Source organism: Argentina silus, assembly GCF_951799395.1.
Source record: "Argentina silus genome assembly, chromosome: Y".
Classification (NCBI taxonomy): domain Eukaryota; kingdom Metazoa; phylum Chordata; class Actinopteri; order Argentiniformes; family Argentinidae; genus Argentina; species Argentina silus.
Genome location: NC_139654.1, coordinates 4,500,001 through 4,523,223, shown reverse-complemented (window position 1 = coordinate 4,523,223; position 23,223 = coordinate 4,500,001). Strand labels below are relative to the sequence as shown.

The window sequence follows — 23,223 nt, the reverse complement described above, 5'->3', positions numbered from 1 at the left end:
GAGATTAATGCACTGTATCTATTTTCCACATGATTGTGAGTGTGTCATTCAACCATTGTGGGTTCTTCTGTGGTTGATATAGTGTGGACCATGGTGGAGAGTGCAGGCTCAAACGTGGGCTGATCAAATGTAAGTCACCAACGCTGTAGAGAATAGGACTGTGATATTACTCAAGAACCAGGGTACAGCAGAGTTCAAACAGAGCACCAGTATTGTATTCATATGTAAATCTAAAATATTAGTAAATGTGAATTAGTTGTATCCCTTGTAAAACATTTTCAATTAATAAGTAATATTTTGTGAAAAAAAGAATGTTGCCATAACAAGATCACATTGTGAATATTGTAAGTTATTCAATTGTATTGATTTGATGATTATTTTTGCCCTCTCAATCAGATTCCTGTGAGCTCACACTGGACCCAAACACAGCAGACAGACTCCTCTCTCTGTCTGAGGAGAACAGAAAGGTGACATGTGGGAGAGAGGAGCAGCCGTATCCTGATCACCCAGAGAGATTTGACTACTGGTACCAGGTGCTGTGTAGAGAGGGTCTGACTGGGCGCTGTTACTGGGAGGTAGAGTGGAGTGGGAGAGAGGCTGGTATAGGAGTGACATATAAAGGAATCAGCAGGAGAGGAAGGGATGTTGACTGTGTGTTGGGAAACAATGACAAGTCCTGGAGTCTGAGCTGCTTTGGTAACAGTTACTCCACCAGTCACAATAATAATAGCACTGTCATACCTGTCCCCTCCTCTGGCTCCCACAGAGTAGGAGTGTATCTGGACTGGCCGGCCGGCACTCTGTCCTTCTACAGCGTCTCCTCTGACACACGGACCCTCCTGCATACATTCCACTCCACATTCACTGAGCCCCTCTACCCAGGGTTTAGGCTTTGGAGCGATGGCTGTTCAGTGACCCTGTGGAAACTAGTCTCAGGGAGATCACACTGTATGTAGTGTTTAGGGCTACAGCCGTTGATGAGAACCAGATGGTTATTTGCTCATTGTGAAATGTGTGAAAAAGTGCAATAGACTGACAAAGCAGAAGTAGGAAATGCAACTGATAGTGAAACAATCCAGATGAATGATTAGATGATCAAATCAGACTGATGATGAACTCTGAGAATAACACAGGAGAGAGTGTCTGTATGTATATAAGAGTTGGTTAGATTGGGTGTTTGAGTTGTGATGCTGGATTACGTTGCTGTGTGTAAGATAGCAGGGAGTGGATGTGAAGACAGCTCTCCTTCTCTGTCAGTACAATATGGACAGTGTCTTCAGAACATCCTAATCTACACAGTGTGTAATTGATTCCTATGCAAATCAGAGACCCTATAAAAACAAAGATATTCATTCCGAAATGACATGAATTATTATCCTTGCATTAAGATGTACTCAATTCAACTTATTGAGTGATTTGTTGATGACATTTTTGCATTTTAACTAATTTTAAGACTGTCAAAGCAAAAAGTCTGAATATTTCTGTCCATGAGGTATTTTTGTATTTCACTTTTAATAAATGTACTGAAATGTCAAAAATCGTGTTTTCGCTTTGTCATTCTGGGGTATTGTGTGTGGATTGATGGCAAATTCTTTAAATTGAATCCATTTCAAATTTACTCTATAACACAAGAAAATGTGTAAAAAGTGAAGGGGTCTGAATACCTTCAGAAGGCGCTGTACATGTTCTGAACTTCACTTTCCATGCATTCCTTCATTTTTATATAGTAATCATCTAGTACAGTAATATCTATGCATCATGTGACATTGTGAGGGGCAGCCAAGGTGCAGGCTGCTTTTCCTTTCTCTGTCTGTGGGCTGTGGGAGGCATGGCTCTCATGAGAAGACTTCACCTGTCCCCTGCAGTACCGCTCCCTGCCATGGGAGGCATGGCTCTCATGAGAAGACTTCATCTGTCCCCTGCAGTACCGCTCCCTGCCATGGCAGGCATGGCTCTCATGAGAAGACTTCACCTGTCCGCTGCAGTACCGCTCCCTGCCATGGGAGGCATGGCTCTCATGAGAAGACTTCACCTGTCCCCTGCAGTACCGCTCCCTGCCATGGGAGGCATGGCTCTCATGAGAAGACTTCACCTGTCCCCTGCAGTACCTCTGACCCCCAGACCCCAGACCTCCAGACCCCCAGACCCCCAGAACCCTATCCCCCAGACCTCTAGCCCTCAGATGGGGGCACCACCTGGTGGTCATTTACTAGTATTACAACAACAGAGAGATTAGAATCCAGCCAGTTAGCAATAAGCACTGGATCCTAAAAACCCAGAATTTGAACCTGAAATATTCTTTATAACATCACAGATCTTTTATAATGGAACAGTGTAATAGAACATCAGTGTAATAGAACATCAGTGTAATAGAACATCAGTGTAATAGAACATCAGTGTAATAGAACATCAGTGTAATAGAACATCAGTGTAATAGAACAGTGTAATAGAACATCAGTGTAATAGAACATTAGTGTAATAGAACATCAGTGTAATAGAACATTAGTATAATAGAACATCAGTGTAATATAACATTAGTGTAATAGAACAGTGTAATAGAACATTAGTGTAATAGAACAGTGTAATAGAACATCAGTGTAATAGAACATTAGTGTAATAGAACATCAGTGTAATAGAACATTAGTATAATAGAACATCAGTGTAATATAACATCAGTGTAATAGAACAGTGTAATAGAACATTAGTGTAATAGAACATCAGTGTAATAGAACAGTGTAATAGAACATCAGTGTAATAGAACATCAGTGTAATAGAACATTAGTGTAATAGAACATTAGTGTAATAGAATATTAGTGTAATTGAACATTAGTGTAATAGAACATTAGTGTAATAGAACATCAGTGTAATAGAACAGTGTAATAGAACATCAGTGTAATAGAACATCAGTGTAATAGAACATCAGTGTAATAGAACAGTGTAATAGAACATCAGTGTAATAGAACATTAGTGTAATAGAACATCAGTGTAATAGAACATCAGTGTAATAGAACATTAGTGTAATAGAACATTAGTGTAATAGAACGTTAGTTTAATAGAACATTAGTGTAATAGAACATTAGTATAATAAAACATTAGTGTAATAGAACATCAGTGTAATAGAACAGTGTAATAGAACATTAGTATAATAAAACATTAGTGTAATAGAACAGTGCAATAGAACATCAGTGTAATAGAACATTAGTATAATAAAACGTTAGTGTAATAGAACATTTATGTAATAGAACATTAGTGTAATAGAACATTAGTGTAATAGAACATTAGTGTAATAGAACATCAGTGTAATATAATCTTAGTATAATAGAAAATTAGTATAATAGAACATCAGTGGAAACCAAAGGGGACGTTTTCTTTCCAGTGTTAACACTTCACTTAGCAACGTCATGACAACCCAAATGTGCAGACAGGCCTAGGAGACGAGTTAACCTTGACCCTAACCCTGACTCTGACCCTGACTCTGACCCTAACCCTAACCCTAACTCTGACCCTGAACCTGACTCTGACCCTGACCCTAACCCTAACTCTAACCCTGACCCTGACCCTAACCCTAAACCCTGACCCTAGGGGATGAGTTAACTTTAACCCGCTGGGGCAGAGCAAGCACTCTCCGTGACGGAACACGACGTGAGGAGGGCTCTGCTGAAGGTGAACACTAGGAAGGCTGCTGGCCCGGATGGCATACCTGGGAGAGTACTTAAGACCTGTGCTAACCAGCTAGCTCCTGTGTTCACCACTATATTCAACCTTTCACTGGCTAATTCAGTAGTTCCCACCTGTTTTAAAAGATCATCTATTGTCCCTGTGCCCAAGATCACCTCCCCAGCCTGCTTGAATGACTACAGACCCGTGGCTCTAACCTCAGTGGTCATGAAGTGCTTCGAGAGGCTGATTAAGGATTACATCTGCTCCTCCCTCCCTCCGACCCTGGACCCACTGCAGTTCGCATATAGACCAAACAGATCTACAGACGATGCAGTTTCCCAGGTCCTCCACACCACTCTCTCTCACCTTGACAGGCAGAAGGGGGGCTATGTGAGAATGCTGTTTATAGACTATAGCTCAGCGTTCAATACCATAGTCCCCACCAGACTGGCTGATAAGATGATTGGCCTAGGACTGAACATTCCCCTGTGTGCCTGGATCCTGGACTTTCTGACGGCCAGGCCACAGGTGGTCAGGGTGGGTAGACACACCTCCAGCTCACTCACATTGAGCACAGGGTCCCCCCAGGGCTGTGTCCTTAGTCCCCTCCTCTACTCCCTGTACACCCACGACTGTGTGGCTAAGTCCAGCGAAAACTCCATCATCAAGTTTGCGGACGACACGGTCGTGGTGGGGCTGATCTCAGATAACAATGAGAAAGGCTACCTGGACGAGGTGGCGGACCTGTCACTCTGGTGTCAGGAGAACAGTCTCATCCTGAATGTCTCCAAGACAAAAGAGCTGATTGTGGACTTCAGGAGAGCACAAAAACTAAGGGCCTACACACCGCTGGACATCGGAGGGACTGCTGTGGACAGGGTGAACAGTTTTAAATACCTGGGAGTCCACATCTCAGAAGACCTGACCTGGACTACCCACATCAGTTCTCTGGTGGGAAAGGCAAGGCAGCGCCTGTTCCATCTCAGGCAACTGAGGAAATTCAGAGTCTCCCAGAGGATCCTTCAGTCCTTCTACTCTGGAGCTGTGGAGAGCATCCTGGCTGGCAACATCACCGTCTGGTACGGTAACAGCACGGCCCAGGACAGGCGAGCTCTGCAAAGGGTGGTACGCCTGGCGGAAAAAACCATGGGAGCTCCAACCCCCCCTCTCCATGTTCTGTACACCAGGAGGTGTAGGACCAGAGCCTGCAGGATTATGAAGGATCCTCACCACCCGAAACATGGACTGTTCCAGCCGCTGCGGTCAGGAAAACGCCTCCGCTGTCATGCAGCAAGAACAGAGAGGCTAAGGCTGAGTTTCTTCCCCCACGCCATCAGAATCATCAACGATGACCCCACCAGTGCCCCCCTCAAGACACTCACACATGCACTGTCATCTTAACACATATGCACACACAGAGTCATCCATCTGCTATTTATATTGCTTACTTATATGCTTACCGGTTATACTGTTCATATTGTTTATACTGTTTATACTGTCCATACTGTATATTTTTTAGTACTTCTATTTTTATTTTATTGTATTTTAAAACTTATTGTATTGTTGCACTACTCTGTGGCACTGTCACTTTTGCATTTCACTGTATACTTGTATGCACGTGACAAATAAAGAATCTTGAATCTTGAATCTTGAATCTTGAAACCCTAACCCTTAACCCTGACCCTAACCCTAGGGCTAGTAGAACCATGTAGTTTGGCTCTTCAAACCCACCTCCTCGTTGCTAGGCAACCCCCCCCTTTTCCCTCCACCGTTCGTATTTTACGACATTTTTTAGAAAAAAATGTTTTATGAAACTCCTTCAAACCACACACTCTCCCCACCCCCTCGTTGCTAGGTAACCCACCATATCCCGTCCCTTTCCGACATTTTCTTTTCCTTTACGACATTCCCTCAAACACACCAACCTCCCTTATTTGACGACATTTACTATTATTATTATTATTATTATTATTATTATTATTATTATTATTATTATTATTATTATTATTATATCTTTACGACATTTACTTCTTCTTTACGAGAGAAGGGGAGACAGACACCATGGAAACCACCACCACCACCGACACCGGCGGCTCCTCTGGTACTCGTAGCGGGTCCTCTGGGACCGTCTCCCCCGGTGGTACCGTCTCCTCTACCGGCTCTGAGGCTAATGATAACGGGGCTAACTAACGAAGCTAACGAATTTACCTACCGAGTGCAGTGTTGACGGGGTGCTAAAGGCTAATGCTAACGGGGCTAACGAATTTACCTACCGAGTGCAGTGTTGACGGGGTGCTAAAGGCTAATGCTAACGGGGCTAACGAATTTACCTACAGAGTGCAGTGTTGACGGGGTGCTAAAGGCGAATGCTAACTGGCTCTAACGAACTGACCGTGTGTGTGTGTGTATTATGAATGTGATTAAATAAATACTAAATATGTCGTTTTATTGTCATTTTCTGTCTGTCTGTCTGACCTGTTGTTGCCGTTCAGCTCCAGGATTATATCCGCGCCACGCTGTCTCTGACCTGTCTGTCTCTCTATCTGACCTCTCTATCTGACCTGTCTCTCTCTGTCTGTCTGTCTGACCTGTATGTCTTTTGTTGCCCTCCAGCTCCAGGATTGTATCCGCGCCATGCTGTCTCTGACCTGTCTGTCCCTCTGTCTTATCTGTCTGTCTATCTGTCTGTCTGTCTGTTTCTCTCTGACCTGTCTGTCTCTCCATCTGACCTGTCTGTCTGTTGTTGCCGTAGCTCCAGGACTGTATCCGCGCCACGCTGAGTGACTGGTCCTCCGAGACGCCGTCGGCCGGGGAGAAGGTGAGACTCATCCCTCTCTTCTCTCCCTCCCTCCTTTGCTGTCTCTCTCTCTCTCCCTCCTTCCCTCCCTCCTTTCCTCCTGTCTCTCTCTTCTTTCCCTCCTTTCCTGTCTTCCTTCCTTCCTTCCCTCCTGTCTCTCCCTCCCTCCCTCCCTCCTGTCTCTCTCCCTCTCTCCCTCCTTCCCTCCCTCCTGTCTCTCTCCCTCTCTCCCTCCTTCCCTCCCTCCTGTCTCTCTCCCTCTCTCCCTCCTTCCCTCCCTCCTGTCTCTCTCCCTCTCTCCCTCCTTCCCTCCCTCCTGTCTCTCTCCCTCTCTCCCTCCTTCCCTCCCTCCTGTCTCTCTCCCTCCCTCCCTCCCTCCCTCCCTCCTGTCTCTCTCTCTCTCTCCTTCTCTCCCTCATTCCCTTCCCTCCTTTCCTGTTTCCTGTCTTCTTTCCTTACTGTCGGCGGAGGAGAAGGTGAGACTCATCCCTCTCTTCCTTCCTTCCTTCCTTCCTTCCTTCGTCTCTCTCTGGATGCTCCACACACACACACACACGCACACCCACACACACGCGCGCCCAGAGGCGTCAATGTTTAGTGAGTCAAGTGACAATGTGTGTGTGTGAGAGAGAGGGAGACACACACACACACACACACACACACACACACACACGCGCGTCAATGTTTAGTGAGTCAAGTGACAACGTGTGTGTGTGTGTGTGTGTGGGTGCTCCTGAGACAGGGAGAGAGAGAGGGAGACACATACACACTCACATACACACACACACACACACACACACACACACTGACACAGACATACACACACACACACACACTCACACAGACATACACACACACACTCACACTGTCTGTCTGTCTGTCTCTGACCTGTCTGTCCCTCTGTCTGTCTGTCTGTCAGTCTCTGACCTGTCTGTCTGTCTGTCTGTCTGTTTGTCTCTGACCTGTCTGTCTCTCCATCTGACCTGTCTGTCTGTTGTTGCCGTAGCTCCAGGACTGTATCCGCGCCATGCTGAGTGACTGGTCCTCCGAGACGCCGTCGGCCGGGGAGAAGGTGAGACTCATCCCTCTCTTCTCTCCCTCCCTCCCTCCCTCCTTTCCTGTCTCTCTCTTCCTTCCCTCCTTTCTTGTCTTCCTTACTTCCTTCCCTCCTGTCTCTCCCTCCCTCCTGTCTCTCTCCCTCCCTCCTTCCCTCCCTCCCTCCTGTCTCTCTCCCTCCCTCCCTCCCTCCTTCTTTCCTTCTCTCCCTCCCTCCTGTCTCTCTCTCTCTCTCCTTCCCTCCCCCCTTCTCTCCCTCCCTCCCTCCTGTCCCTCTCTCCTTCTCTCCCTCCTGTCTCCCTCCTTCCCTCCCTCCTTCTCTCCCTCCTTTCCTGTCTTCCTTCCTTCCTTCCCTCCTGTCTCTCCCTCCCTCCCTCCCTCCTGTCTCTCTCCCTCTCTCCCTCCTTCCCTCCCTCCTGTCTCTCTCTCTCCCTCCCTCCCTCCTGTCTCTCTCTCTCCCTCCTTCTCCCCTCCTTCTCCCCTCCCTCCCTCCCTCCCTCCTGTCTCTCTCTCTCTCTCTCCTTCCCTCCCTCCTTCCCTCCCTCCTTCCCTTCCCTCCTTTCCTGTTTCCTCTCTTCTTTCCTTACTGTCGGCGGAGGAGAAGGTGAGACTCATCCCTCTCTTCCTTCCTTCCTTCCTTCCCTCCCTCCTTTCCTTCGTCTCTCTCTGGATGCTCCACACATCCACACACACGCGCGCCCAGAGGCGTCAATGTTTAGTGAGTCAAGTGACAACGTGTGTGTGTGTGTGTGTGTGAGAGAGAGGGAGACACAAACACACACACACACACAGATAGACAGACAAACTCACACAGACACACACACTCACTCACTCACACACTCACACTGTGGGAGCCTGGTCGACAGGCGCAACAGTGGGTCAACCAATGAGAATAGAAACAGGCGGAAACAGGGGTTGCGGTGAAATCAACGTAGGGTTTTATTTCTAAGGTGCGGGGAAAAGGGAGAGGCGAAAGGCAACTCAAATCTTCACCGGGTTGGCGGTTGGCGCTACGGCGCTCCGCCGGGTTCTTCTTGTCGTCAGAGAGAGAGAGAGAGAGACAGGCCAAAGTTAGTGGGATATCGGGTCCCTTTCACTGACCTCTTCCTCCGGTCGGTTGGGGGGTTCCTCTCCGTCTTCCAGGCTTTCTCTCCCGTTTGGCTTATGAGACTGGCTTAGCGGGTGTCTGGTCTCGACTCGTTCCTCCAGCCAAAGGCCTCAGGATCGCCGAGCTGACTCAGCGCACCTGTGAGCGGTGAGCTGAGTCATCTGATTGGTGGCGGAGTCTCCAGGACATAGAACTGGGATAGTACCTCCCATCCAGCACGACACCCCATGGCTGCCTTTGCCTCCCCCTTGTGGCCACCAGGTGTCTCTGTGGGGCACTGCTCACCGGCTGGGCCATCACAACACACAGACACACACTCACACACACACTCACTCACACAGACACACACAGACACACACACACATGCCCAGAGTCGTCAATGTTTAGTGAGTCAAGTGACAACGTGTGTGTGTGTGTGTGTGTGTGTGTGTGTGTGCCCCTGAGACAGGGAGAGAGAGAGGGAGACACACACACACACACTCACACATACGCACACTCACACAGACAGACACACACTCACACAGACACTCACACATACACACACATGCCCAGAGGCGTCAATGTTTAGTGAGTCAAGTGACAACGTGTGTGTGTGTGTGTGTGTGTGTGTGTGTGTGTGTGTGTGTGTGTGTGTGTGTGGGTGGGTGCTCCTGAGACAGGGAGAGAGAGAGGAAGACACACACACACTCACATACACACAGACACACACACACACACTCACACACTCACACAGACATACACACACTCACACAGACATACACAGACACACTCACACAGACACACACACAGGCAGGGAGACGGGGGGGAGGCAGGTTTGGGGGGGAGGGTTGAACAGGGAGGGAGGGAGGTTCTGCTGAGGTCAGCTAATCTCTCTCTCTTTCTCTCCCTCTCTCTAGTTCGACTAGTCTGGTCTGTCTCTAACCTGGACTGCTCCCCCCTCCCAGGCACGCCTGTCTGTCTTTCTGTAATCTGTCTGTCCTGAACCTGTCTGTCTCTCAGACCTGTCTGTCTCTCCAGGAGTCTGACGTCCTAGACTGTTCCACCCCCCACGCGGCCGAGGCCATCACGCCTGTCTGTCTCTCTGTCTGTCTGTCTCTAACTTGTCTCTCTCTCTCTAACCTGTCTGTCTGTTTACCTGTGTCTCTCTCTCTGACCTGTCTGTCTCTCCAGGAGTCTGACGTCCTGGACTGCTCCACCCCCCATGCGGCCGAGGCCACCATCATGCTTGTCTGTCTCTCTCTCTCTGACCTGTCTGTCTCTCTCTCTCTAACCTGTCTGTCTGTTTACCTGTCTCTCTCTCACCTGTCTTTCTCTAACCTGTCTGTCTCTAACCTGTCTGTCTCTCCAGGAGTCTGACGTCCTGGACTGCTCCACCCCCCAGGCGGCCGAGGCCACCATCACACCGGAGGAGAGGGAGGAGCTGAAGGTGTCTGGTACGCTACGACAAGCTAACGCAGGCTAACGCTACGCTAATGCAGGGTAAGACAGGTTAACGCAGGCTAAGACAGGCTCACGCACGCTAACACACACCACGATAACACATGCTAATAAATGCTAGTGCATGCTAACACCGGCTCACACGCACCACGATAACACACGCTAACCCAGGGCTAACAAACGATACCAGCCCATGATTACACACGACGCGACCACACGTTAACACAGGCTAACAAATGACACCAGCACATGCTAACACAGGCTAACCTAGGCTAACCCACGCTAACGTTGTCGTTGCAGTCAAGCTGTTCCTGTGCGAGTCGGACCAGTCGTCCATCAGGCAGGCTGTCGACATGGGTGAGTCCTGCCTGTTTGTCTGTCTGTCTGCCTGTTTGGCTGTCTGCTTGTCTGTCTGTTTGTTTGGCTGGCTGGCTGGCTGTCTGCCTGTCTGTCTCTCTCTTTACCTGTTTGTCTCTCCCCTCCACAGCCTGTCTCACCCTCGCCCTGTCGACCAGGAGGACAACATCCCCCCCCCCCCCCACACCCAGACCCTCTCGGACCTCTAACCTGTCTTTCTCTCCCTAACCTGTGTCCCTCCCCCCCAACAGCCTGTCTCACTCTCGCCCTCTCCCAACTCGACTCGGTCATCCTGGCGCCCGCCCCCCCCCCCCCCCGGGGGCCGACCACGCCCCCCAGACCCTCTCGGACCTGCAGCCGGCATGGGTTTTCTTGGAAACGCTGGTGGCGTCCGGGAAGGTGGTCGCCATCGGGACGTCGGACCTGGACAAGGGCCTCCTGGAGGAGCTGCACAACTGGGCCCAGGTGGGTGTCTGTCTGTCTTTCTCTGGCCTGTCTGTTTGTCCTGGACGGTGTGTGTGTCTGTCTGTCTGTCTCTCTCTCTCTCTCTCGCTCTATCCCTGACCTGTCTGTCTGTCCTGGACAAGGGCCTCCTGGAGGAGTTGTACAACTGGGACCAGGTGGGTGTCTGTCTGTCTGATCTGTCTGTCTGTCCTGGACAAGGGCCTCCTGGAGGAGCGCTACGACTGGGCCCAGGTGGGTGTCTGTCTCTGTCTCTGAACTGTCTGTCTGTCTGTCCTGTGCTGGGGGTATCTGTCTCTCCCTGACCTGTCTGTCTCTCTCTCCATGTCCAAGGTGAAACCCCACCAGTAACCAGGTCAAACTGAGTGCGTACGCCAACTGTCTGTCTCTCTTTCTCTCTCTCTCTTTCTCTCTGTCCCTGTCCTGTCTCTCTCTCTCTGTCCCAACCAAGCAGTTAACAGTGTCTGTCTGTCTGTCTCTCTCTCTCTGTCCCTGACCTGTCTGTCTGTCCCTGACCTGTCTCTCTCTCTCTCTCTCTCTCTCCCCCGTATCCAAGGTGAAGACCACCAGTAATCAGGTCAACCTGGCGTCCTGTTCTGTGATGCCCCCCGATCTGATGGCCTGTATGTCTCTCTGTCCCTGACCTGTCTGTCTCTCCCTGACCTGTCTCTCTCTCTTCCGTATCCAAGGTGAAGCCCACCAGTAACCAGGTCAACCTGGCGTCCTGTTCTGTGATGCCCCCCGATCTGATGGCCTGTCTGTCTCTCTGTCCCTGACCTGTCTGTCTCTCTGACCTGTCTCTCTCTCTCCCGTATCCAAGGTGAAGCCCATCAGCAACCAGGTCAACCTGGCGTCCTGTTGTGTGATGCCCCCCGATCTGACGGCATATGCCAAGCAGGCGGGGGTCCAGCTACTGACCCACAACGACCCCAAAGGTGGGTGTCTGTCTGTGATCTGTCTGTCTGTGATCAATTTGTCTGGGGGTGTCTGTCTGTCTGTCTCTCTTTCTCTCTCTCTGTCCCTGACCTGTCTGTCTCTCTCTGACCTGTCTGTCCCCCCTCTAACCTAACCTCCCTCTTCATCTGAGCTGTCTGTCTCTCTCTGACCTGTCTCTCTCTCTCCCTCCCTCTCTTTCCATGTCTGTCTCTCCCTCTAACCTGTCTCTCTCTCTCTCCCTCTCTTTCCATGTCTGTCTCTCCCTCTAACCTGTCTGTAACCTAGGTTAAAATAGCCATAAACAGATACTTGAATAAATAACAGTAAAAATATTTCTGAATAAATATTCTGACATTAGAAATAAAAGTCCATGATTTAGTCTAATAAATAGGATTAAAAATAATTCGTTTCAATATTGATTTTTACAGGAAGTTTTGTCACTTAAACTAGTCAGCCAATCAGAATGGCTGGTTGCAACTTCCTTTTTCATTGAGAATGCTAGTCAGAGACGAAGCAAGTTGAGCGAAAGCTAGTGGAACTAACCAGTGAGCAAAATAACAGCAAAACCGAGTGAAAACGTTTATTTTCTTTGATTTGAAAGTGTTTTATGTTGTATTCTGTCTGCAAAGGTAGACTGTGGTTTATTTAGACATTATATAAGAGAGTAAAACCGTGTATTATCCGGAGCCACGCTCCCGCTGGCGAGCCTCCTACATTTTTGAGAAGAACCATCGGATCATCATCACGTTGCATCCACAAGATTCATCTACATTCTGGAGAAGAACAAGGACTCTTTCATCGGATTTGCGGTAGGACTGTGTAAAGCCTTCGTTATTTCGTTGCAAGAGGATTCGTTTGGACTTTAATTTGCGGTAAGCGTGGACTCAATGAAAACTAAGTTCGCACGTGGCATTCGCTGGACTGTTTCGCCTGGTTGCTAGCAAGGTTGAATTCGTTGACCGTTGCATACGGTCTATGATTGAATTGCATTGTTGCCTGAAAAGATTGATTAGCATTTAACTTGATACTTGATAGTTATTCACTATACGTTCATAGCCTTGATGTTAATGTTGAATGGTGAATGTTTTACTTGATGTTTGATGGTATTATTGTTATCCTACTGGTTTCATGCTAATGCCAAACTGATTTTGATTTTGTTTCTGAACTCGCTAAACATAGTAGCTCACTGGTTTATATTGCTAAAATAGGAGATTAATACTTGATACTTGATTCTAAATAGGCCTAGTGAAAATATTGATTTAATGAAGATTTAAAAGATCTTAATGATACTTAGATAGAATAATCTTATGGAAAAGTAAGATAGCCATTGAACTTAAAATAGTTAACTATTGAAATTAGAAATCAAATAGAACTTTAAAAGAAACTTTAACCGAGACTTCACTTTAGAAATATTTTCTTGAACTGAGAGACTTTGTTTTTCTTGATATTCCTTAAAGAAGAGGTTTATTATTGACCCATTTGCATTTAGATGCAATTGGTTTCAGTATTCAATGTATGTATGTGTAATGTAAACTGTCTTATGGTACCAATTTTCTACTTCTAACTTTTTCTACAAATGTGTATAAACAAGCCGGCATTTAAAACTTACTTGATGGTCTGTGGTGTGTCTGATTATTATTTTGCTATTATTACTGTTTTAACTACTACTGCTCCCTACGAGCCTAGTCACTGGTCCTAACATAGCATACTTATCTACAACTCGAGGTAAGTGTTACATGTCTCTCTCTCTCTCTCTCTCTCCTTCCAGAGCTTATCTCGGCGGCGGGCTTCCAGGAGGCGCTGTCTCTCTCTCTCTGACCCGTCTGTCTATCTGTCTGTCTTTGACATGTCTGTCTCCCCTCTAACCTGTCTCTCTCTCTCTCCCTCCCCCCTCTCCCTCTGAGCTGTCTGTCTGTCTTTGACCTGTCTCTCTCCCCCTAACCTGTCTTTCTCTAACCTGTCTGTCTCTCTGTCGTCTTCCAGAGCTCATCACGTCGGCGGGCTTCCAGGAGGCGCTCCGTGAGAGCGCGGCGTTAGCAACGGCGTCCCACGGCGACCCCGACCGCGACCGCTGTGACGCGGCGTCGGCGTGGCGTGGCGCCTCCGCTGGGTCCTGCGCTACGCCATCATCGTCAAGAGCCGCGGCATCATCAAGGCCAAGGGCTACCCGGTCCACGCCACCCGGGTAGCATAGCATAGCATAGCATAGTCTGGTGTAGTCGAGGCTAGCATAGTGTAGTGTAGCCTTAGCGTAGCATCGTGTAGCCTTGGTTAGCCTGGTTAGCGTAGCGCGGACGACACCTTGGTTAAGTTGAAAGACTTAGCTACGGTTAGTAGCTAAGTCACATGTATGTAATGTGATGTCATGTATGTAATGCTTATGGAGTTGATGGTGGATTAAATCTGTTCCATCAGTTTTCCAGCGACTGACAGAGAGCAGAAACACGGTGCATGGCGCCATCTGTTGATCGACTGTCGACAGCACAACACATGAGGCCAATGGAGGAAAGCAGAACCATGTGAGAAGATTTCCTCTTCAGTTGTTGAACCTTTCACACATCTGGCACTCCGGATTGTGTCAGCAGCGTAAAAACAAAATGCATTTTTAAATGTTCCAATGTATTTCTATGGGACTGTTAGGGTTAGGAATGTATTTCTATGGGACTGTTAGGGTTAGGAATGTATTTCTATGGGACTGTTAGGGATAGGAATGTATTTCTATGGGACTGTTAGGGATAGGAATGTATTTCAATGGGACTGTTATGTTTAGGAATGTATTTCTATGGGACTGTTAGGGATAGGAATGTATTTCTATGGGACTGTTATGTTTAGGAATGTATTTCTATGGGACTGTTAGGGATAGGAATGTATTTCTATGGGACTGTTAGGGATAGGAATGTATTTCTATGGGACTGTTAGGGTTAGGAATGTATTTCTATGGGACTGTTCGGTGCCAACATGTTTGACAACATGGTAAGTTAGTGAGTTTCGTTTCTAGGCACACTAGATCGTATCCAGGGGTAATAGAACATTAGTTTAATAGAACAGTGTAATAGAACATTAGTGTAATAGAACGTTAGTATAATAGAACGTTAGTTTAATAGAACATTAGTGTAATAGAACATTAGTATAATAGAACATTAGTGTAATAGAACGTTAGTGTAATAGAACATTAGTGTAATAGAACATTAGTGTGAACCAAAGGGGACGTTTTCTTTCCAGTGTTAACACTTCCCTTAGCAACGTCATGACAACCCAAATGTGCAGACAGGCCTAGGAGACGCTGAGAAAATCACCAGGACTCCACTGCCCTCTCTGCAGAGCATCTACCACCGCAGAGTCCACAGGAGAGCCGCCTCCATCCTCAAGGACCCCACCCACCCCCAGCACGGACTGTTCACACTTCTACCCTGAGGCCGGAGGTACAGAAGTGTTAAATGCAGGACCACCAGACTGAAGAACTCCTTCTTTCCCACTGCCATCAGGCTCCTAAACAACCCATAGGAGATTAATATAACCTTACTACCTCAAATAACTGAATTTTCCAGTTTGCATAATTGCACTGCTACATTTGCACTGTTTTATTATTATTATTGCTGCTATTTTATTTTATGCCTTAAATTTTGCTGTCTTGTACATTTGTTTAGTATATATTGTATATTCTTTAGTATTGTATATTTTACATTGGTTGGCATTCTGCGGACAGCAAAGCAAGAATTTCGTTGTACAGGGAAACATGTTTTCTACTGTGCATATGATAATAAACACTTTGAATTTGAATTTGAATTGTCTGAAGCAAACAATGGAATAGTGTTCTCTTCCTGATGATGTCTTTTTACCGGGTGACCTCATTCTTTTGACATCTCAAACTTCATTTAAAATGTTCTTAAACACCAAATATTCTTACTTAGTTCATATTCTTTCAATGCCAAACCATTCCTTCATATTTTAGTTTGTATTCTCAGACTTTCAATGTCCAAATTTGTGCAAAACATCCTAAGTTTGGATTTAACTTGCCTGCCCCCATGATTGATAGAAACATACTTACATTAAACCAGCTACTGTTATTATAATAATGTCTTGTCAACCCTCACACCATCATCATAAACTTCACATCATAACAGCAACCTTCATTCAATACCAGTTAGCATCCACTCAAAGTCTCCTTCTGCATTTTACTTCCTACTCTTTGAAAGTCAATCCATTTCTTCATCTTCCGATCGATACTCTCAAACTTTCACTGCAAACACGAAGGCCACTGTTGCGTTGCATGTTCATATCCATATTTCCCACCCTGATTGATCGATGCAATGAACACAGACAGAGGAAAGCATCCCTTCAGAAATCCCAGACACCGAGATAAGATTCAGTTAAAGGTAGACTCAGCGATATGATGTCACCGCGTGGTCTGGTCAACATGGTGTCAGAGCGTGTTCTTTTTTTTAAGGAGAAGACAAACAACTTCTTACTTTTAGCTATTTTATTTATGTCAAAATTTCAGGCTTGTACAAGGACCACTTTTGGCAAGGAAAATCGCAGTCAGCAAGCTGTTAATCTGTAACCAACCCTCCAAAAATGGATGGATTCTAACAGTCACGTAAAGCAGTAACACAAATGATGTGATTGGCTGTTTGGTTGGGGAGAAGCCGTGGTTTAGACTTGGCTCTCCCTTGTTGGTGCACGGGCTGGTCCCAGCCCCTTGGCACACGATTGGTCCCATCAGCGGAGACAGCGCCCTGCTAGTGAGATAACACACCTGCTCTGGTTTGTCCCTCCCTAGTCTGGTACTTTTCCACTACAGCTTTTTGTGTAAACATGTGTTGAAACATCCTTCTTGATAGCCTGGCTTGACCTCTCCATGTATTAATCCAACGTACCACGGGACTAATGCTTGATCCATCTCTCATTTATCAACAGGCCATCACATTAGTCAATTTAGCACACTGCAGTAATGTATTTTTCATTTAGCAAAAATAAACTCTATTTATAAAAATAATTTCCCAACAATGATCTGGTACAGTCTGGTAAACACAGTCTGGTACAGAGAGTAACAAGCTTTTTTGCAGGGTGCCTTCAAAACATGTAATTGCATGTTAAAAACACATTAAACTAATGATGTGAAACAACATTCCAGCTCCAAGCAGAAAGAAGGAATGTCTTATCGGCTGGTTTAATGACTAACAGCGATGGAAAAAGAAGATTTTGTAAAATACCTCTAAAAAGCAAAACATATTTCAAAATTCAAATATATAATCCAATGAAAAAGATATAATCTAATGAAAAAACAATGCATATCAAAATAAGGAAACAACCGATGAAGCAAAAATATTTCTGAATACAAGTAAAAGCACAAGTAAATAACATTGTTGTTCTATGCTAACATTGTTTTTATTCAAGCAAAGCTAACCTTAGACCTCAGTCTGACCTTAAAAAGCAGAAAACATCCTTCGAAATATAAAAAGCATCAAACCCTTTTTCTATGATAAAACAACATTCATTTTCTTAAAGGGGCAATCTGGGATTCAAACAACGGTCTCCCCGCTAGGCTGAGGGACGGGGCTAGAGAAATGTAACCTCTCAAATTCAGAGACGGAGCGATGGTTGAAATAACTGACCATCCATGACATTTTAAATGGTTTTCACCATGTTAACTTCATGATGGTTTTAACATGTTAACTTCATAATGGTTAGGGTTAGGGTTAAGTAAAACAACCTGATATTTTGTCTTCTGATTCATATTTTGGGGTCAGTTGAAGTCAATTCATGAGGCATTTATAAGTCATATTCTTCAATACTCAATGGCTATCCTGTATATCATTCATTTATGAGTCCCAACATGGATGTACCAATCCCAGATTGCCCCTTTAAAGCTGAGCTAAAATAGCTTCCATGTCTTGTTGCTGGACGTTCAGTTACTCCTGAGGATCCAAATCTGACATCATGATGACATCATTGCTTGGCTTCTCTTCATCAGGCTGAGCTGTTCAACACAGGAATAAAACAACATGATTTTGTATCATTACTGATATTAAATAACATGTGATATTCAATTAAACGCGTGTTACCACATAGTTACCTCATAGTTTCTTAGTAAATACTGGCTAATTACCAGTTAGAACCGGGCTATAAAATAATATACGTGATCCTAGCAACACGACCCTAGCAAGAACAGCTGTCAGTAACGCTAATCTATAACTGCGTGGTGATTGGTCAGAAATGTATCCCCACATGGGACAGGCGCCATCTTCCCCGTCTCTGTCAGAACCAACAGTGAATCAAGGGAGAGGCGTATCTCTAGTTTATACAATCTCTGGTCCTATTCACACAACTACAGGCAACGTTCCCATTCTAACACCAGAGGGCAGTGTTCCCATTCTGACACCAGAGGGCAGTGTTCCCATTCTGACACCACAGGGCAGTGTTCCCATTCTGACAGCAGAGGGCAGTGTTCCCATTCTGACACCAGAGGGCAATGTTCCCATTCTGACACCAGAGGGCAGTGTTCCCATTCTGACACCAGAGGGAAGTGTTCCCATTCTGACACCAGAGGGCAGTGTTCCCATTCTGACACCAGAAGGCAGTGTTCCCATTCTGACACCAGAGGGTAGTGTTCAATGACCCTTAGGAGGGTCAGCGAGCTGTAGTGTACTGTAGACAGGGGAGTGTTTAGGAGGGTCAGCTAGCTGTAGGGTAGTGTAGACAGGGGAGTGTTTAGGAGGGTCAGTTAGCTGTAGTGTAGTGTAGACAGGGAAGTGTTTAGGAGGGTCAGCTAGCTGTAGTGGAGTGTAGACAGGGGAGTGTTTCGGAGGGTCAGCAAGCTGTAGTGTAGTGTAGACAGGGGAGTGTTTCGGAGGGTCAGTTAGCTGTAGTGTAGTGTAGACAGGGGAGTGTTTAGGAGGGTCAGCTAGCTGTAGTGTAGTGTAGACAGGGGAGTGTTTAGGAGGGTCAGCTAGCTGTAGGGTAGTGTAGACAGGGGAGTGTTTAAAAGGGTCAGCTAGCTGTAGTGTAGTGTAGACAGGGGAGTGTTTAGGAGGGTCAACTAGCTGTAGTGTAGACAGGGGAGTGTTTAGGAGGGTCAGCTAGCTGTAGTGTAGTGTAGACAGGGGAGTGTTTAGGAGGGTCAGCTAGCTGTAGTGTAGTGTAGACAGGGGGGTGTTTAGGAGGGTCAGCTAGCTGTAGTGTAGACAGGGGAGTGTTTAGGAGGGTCAGCTAGCTGTAGTGTAGTGTAGACAGGGGAGTGTTTAGGAGGGTCAGCTAGCTGTAGTGTAGTGTAGACAGGGGAGTGTTAAGGAGGGTCAGTTAGCTGTAGTGTAGTGTAGACAGGGGAGTGTTTCGGAGGGTCAGCTAGCTGTAGTGTAGTGTAGACAGGGGAGTGTTTAGGAGGGTCAGCTAGCTGTAGTGTAGACAGGGGAGTGTTTAGGAGGGTCAGCTAGCTGTAGTGTAGTGTAGACAGGGGAGTGTTTAGGAGGGTCATTTAGCTGTAGTGTAGCGTAGACAGGGGAGTGTTTAGGAGGGTCAGCTAGCTGTAGTGTAGTGTAGACAGGGGAGTGTTTAGGAGGGTCAGCTAGCTGTAGTGTAGTGTAGACAGGGGAGTGTTTAGGAGGGTCAGCTAGCTGTAGTGTAGCGTAGACAGGGGAGTGTTTAGGAGGGTCAGCTAGCTGTAGTGTAGTGTAGACAGGGGAGTGTTTAGGAGGGTCAGCTAGCTGTAGTGTGGTGTAGACAGGGGAGTGTTTAGGAGGGTCAGCTAGCTGTAGTGTAGTGTAGACAGGGGAGTGTTTAGGAGGGTCAGCTAGCTGTAGTGTAGACAGGGGAGTGTTTAGGAGGGTCAGCTAGCTGTAGTGTAGTGTAGACAGGGGAGTGTTTAGGAGGGTCAGCTAGCTGTAGTGTAGTGTAGACAGGGGAGTGTTTAGGAGGGTCAGCTAGCTGTAGTGTAGTGTAGACAGGGGAGTGTTTAGGAGGGTCAGTTAGCTGTAGTGTAGTGTAGACAGGGGAGTGTTTCGGAGGGTCAGCTAGCTGTAGTGTAGTGTAGACAGGGGAGTGTTTAGGAGGGTCAGCTAGCTGTAGTGTAGACAGGGGAGTGTTTAGGAGGGTCAGCTAGCTGTAGTGTAGACAGGGGAGTGTTTAGGAGGGTCAGCTAGCTGTAGTGTAGTGTAGACAGGGGAGTGTTTAGGAGGGTCAGCTAGCTGTAGTGTAGTGTAGACAGGGGAGTGTTTAGGAGGGTCAGCTAGCTGTAGTGTAGTGTAGACAGGGGAGTGTTTAGGAGGGTCAGCTAGCTGTAGTGTAGTGTAGACAGGGGAGTGTTTAGGAGGGTCAGCTAGCTGTAGTGTAGTGTAGACAGGGGGGTGTTTAGGAGGGTCAGCTAGCTGTAGTGTAGTGTAGACAGGGGAGTGTTTAGGAGGGTCAGCTAGCTGTAGGGTAGTGTAGACAGGGGAGTGTTTAAAAGGGTCAGCTAGCTGTAGTGTAGTGTAGACAGGGGAGTGTTTAGGAGGGTCAGCTAGCTGTAGTGTAGTGTAGACAGGAGAGTGTTTAGGAGGGTCAGCGAGCTGTAGTGTAGTGTAGACAGGGGAGTGTTTAGGAGGATCAGCTAGCTGTAGTGTAGACAGGGGAGTGTTTAAGAGGGTCAGTTAGCTGTAGTGAAGTGTAGACAGGGGAGTGTTTAGGAGGGTCAGCTAGCTGTAGTGTAGTGTAGACAGGGGAGTGTTTCGGAGGGTCAGCTAGCTGTAGTGTAGTGTAGACAGGGGAGTGTTTAAGAGGGTCAGTTAGCTGTAGTGTAGTGTAGACAGGGGAGTGTTTCGGAGGGTCAGCTAGCTGTAGTGTAGTGTAGACAGGGGAGTGTTTAGGAGGGTCAGCTAGCTGTAGTGTAGTGTAGACAGGGGAGTGTTTAGGAGGGTCAGCTAGCTGTAGTGTAGACAGGGGAGGGTTTAGGAGGGTCAGTTAGCTGTAGTGTAGTGTAGACAGTGGAGTGTTTAGGAGGGTCAGCTAGCTGTAGGTGTAGAGGGCAGAGGGTTCTTACCTGGAGCCCTGCAGCATTTCACCACCAGCACGATGGTCACCAGCAGGTAGGGGAACACCACCAGTAAACTACACAGCAGCCTGGGCAGAGACATGAAGACCACTGGAGCTGGAGGTGGAGTTGGAGCTGGAGGTGGAGGGTGAGGTGGAGTTGTAGGTGGAGGGTGAGGTGACGGTGGAAGGTGAGGTGGAGTTGCAGGTGGAGGTGGAGGTGGAGGGTGAGGTGGAGGTAGTGATAGAGGTGCAGGTGGAGGTGGAGATGCAGGTGGAGGTGCAGGTGGAGGTGGAGATGCAGGTGGAGGTGCAGGTTGAGGTGGAGATGCAGGTGGAGGTGCAGGTGGAGGTGGAGATGCAGGTGCAGGTGGACGTGGAGGTGGAGGTGGAGGTGGAGATGCAGGTGGAGGTGCAGGTGGAGGTGGAGATGCAGGTGGAGGTGGAGGTGCAGGTGGAGGAGGAATCAGAGTTAGAACACGTTGGTATTATTGGAGGTCATGAATAAGACATCATTTTGGTAGAAACAGTTGTCCAGTAACTTGACCTCTGACCTGCGTAACCCTAACCCAACAATCCAGAGGTTGAGATTTTCTACAACCACATTTTCTGAATGAGACTCAAAGACACCGAAAAACTGTACAACTGAACAGCTTCCCCATCCCTACCCCCCCTGTACTAACCCTGACCCCCCCTGACCCTAACCCTAACCCTAACCCTAACGACTGTAGAAGTGACAACAGCTTACCAGTCACTGTGATGTTGACAGCATTGCTGTACTCTCCTGACCCAGACTCACACCAGAACACTCCACTGTGATAGGTGTATACAGAGCGGAGGAGGCATGTGGGTCCAGTTGATGATTTAACAGAGGGACACTCTGGCTGCCAGAAACGCTCTGTGAAGCTCATCACTCTCCATCCAGTAGAGCTCCCCTGCACCTCACAGCTCACTGAGACAGACTCACCAGAGAAGAACTGAGATCTGTTGGGACTGACGGTCAGAGAGGCTGGAGGAGAGAGGCCTGGGAGAGAGAGAGAGGGGGGGGGGGGAGAGAGAGGGAGGGAGGGAGAGGGAGAGAGAGAGGGGGGGAGAGAGAGGGGGAGAGAGAGAGAGGGGGGAGAGAGGGGGAGGAGAGAGAGGGGGAGAAGAGAGAGAAAGGGGGAGAGAGAGAGAGGGAGAAGAGAGAGAGGGGGGAGAGAGGGGGAGGAGAGAGGGGAGAGAGGGGGAGGAGAGTGGGGGTAGAGGGAGAGAGAGAGAGAGGGGGAGGAGAGAGGGGGAGAAGACAGAGAAAGGGGGAGAGAGAGAGAGGAGAAGAGAGAGAGAGGGAGAGAGAGAGAGAGGGGGAAAGAGAGAGAGGGGGGAGAGAGGGGGAGGAGAGAGGGGAGAGAGGGGGAGGAGAGTGGGGGGAGAGAGAGAGAGAGAGAGGGGGGAGAGAGAGGTGGAGAGGGAGAGAGAGAGAGAGGACTGAGACAGGGTCATAGTTCAGAGTTGAAACAGTCCATCAGTAACTCACCTGTTACCCAGAGGAGCTGAGGAGAGCTGTAGTCTGTATAATAGACTGGTTCTCCTCTCCTAGCTCTACATTCATATACCCCTGTGTGACTCAGACCAACAGGACTGACAGAGTAGGAGCCTCCAGCCCCACGCTCACTGTCTGGTAGCTGCTTATAGGGGGAACCCCATCCATCGTACACCCTCCTGTACCAGGAGAATGTCCAGCCTGTAGACGAGTCTCCAACCTCACAGCTCAGAGTCACTGAGTCTCCAACATTCAGCCACCATGCAGGAGACGCACTCAGGACAGGACGGGGGCGATCTGGAAGAGAAAAGGTGTGAAAGTGTGAAATTGTAAAGTGCAAGAACACAAACGCTGTCTTTGACAAATCTATTATTATTTTTTATTGTTTTTACTCTTTCTTTGATAAACGGAGGGACACAACAATCCAGAGGTTTAGATTTTCTAGAACAACTTTTTCTGAATGAGACTCAGAGACACCAAACACACATATTTCAGAAGTGATCATTCAACATGAGTTCATAAACTAGGTCAATCACAGGACTTTTTATTCATTCATTTTTTTAGGGATAGATCAGCTTTGAATAAATCTTAATAAATGAAATGAGTAAATAGAAATGAAGTTCTATCAGATAGCGCTGCTTGTATCATTTCTAGTCCTAACCCTAACTCACCTTCAGACTGCGTGTGTCCAGAGTAGATGGAAGAACTCATGACTGAAACACACAGAGAGAGAAACTCATGTGACTCACGACATTAGAAATATCACACACATACACAAACACACACACACACACAGACACAGACACACACACACACACACACGCACACACACACACACACACACACACACACACAGTCGCCGATACTGAGCACCATACCAAAGGT

General features: G+C 47.4%; 2 protein-coding genes and 1 long non-coding RNA gene across 3 annotated transcripts in view; 2 read left to right on the top strand and 1 right to left on the bottom strand.

Annotated features, from left to right (window-relative positions):
- The window catches only part of LOC310823913 (tripartite motif-containing protein 16-like protein), a gene marked incomplete at its 5' end in the record, with an annotated part of 214,783 nt that overhangs the window by 106,881 nt on the left and 84,679 nt on the right, over positions 1-23,223 (top strand). The window lies entirely within an intron of this gene.
- On the top strand, positions 30-13,631 carry LOC310823616 (glutamate--cysteine ligase regulatory subunit-like; the record flags this gene model as incomplete). The annotated part of the gene is given in 7 exon segments (XM_083696501.1): positions 30-35; positions 9,970-10,054; positions 10,359-10,415; positions 10,667-10,716; positions 10,719-10,880; positions 11,698-11,812; positions 13,582-13,631. Coding segments are annotated over 7 exon segments (525 nt in total).
- LOC310823969 lies at positions 16,362-21,620 on the bottom strand. Its single transcript, XR_014555000.1, has 3 exons — positions 21,565-21,620; positions 20,827-20,952; positions 16,362-17,793 (listed from the first exon to the last, which is right to left on the bottom strand). It is a non-coding gene; the product is annotated as an uncharacterized lncRNA (long non-coding RNA).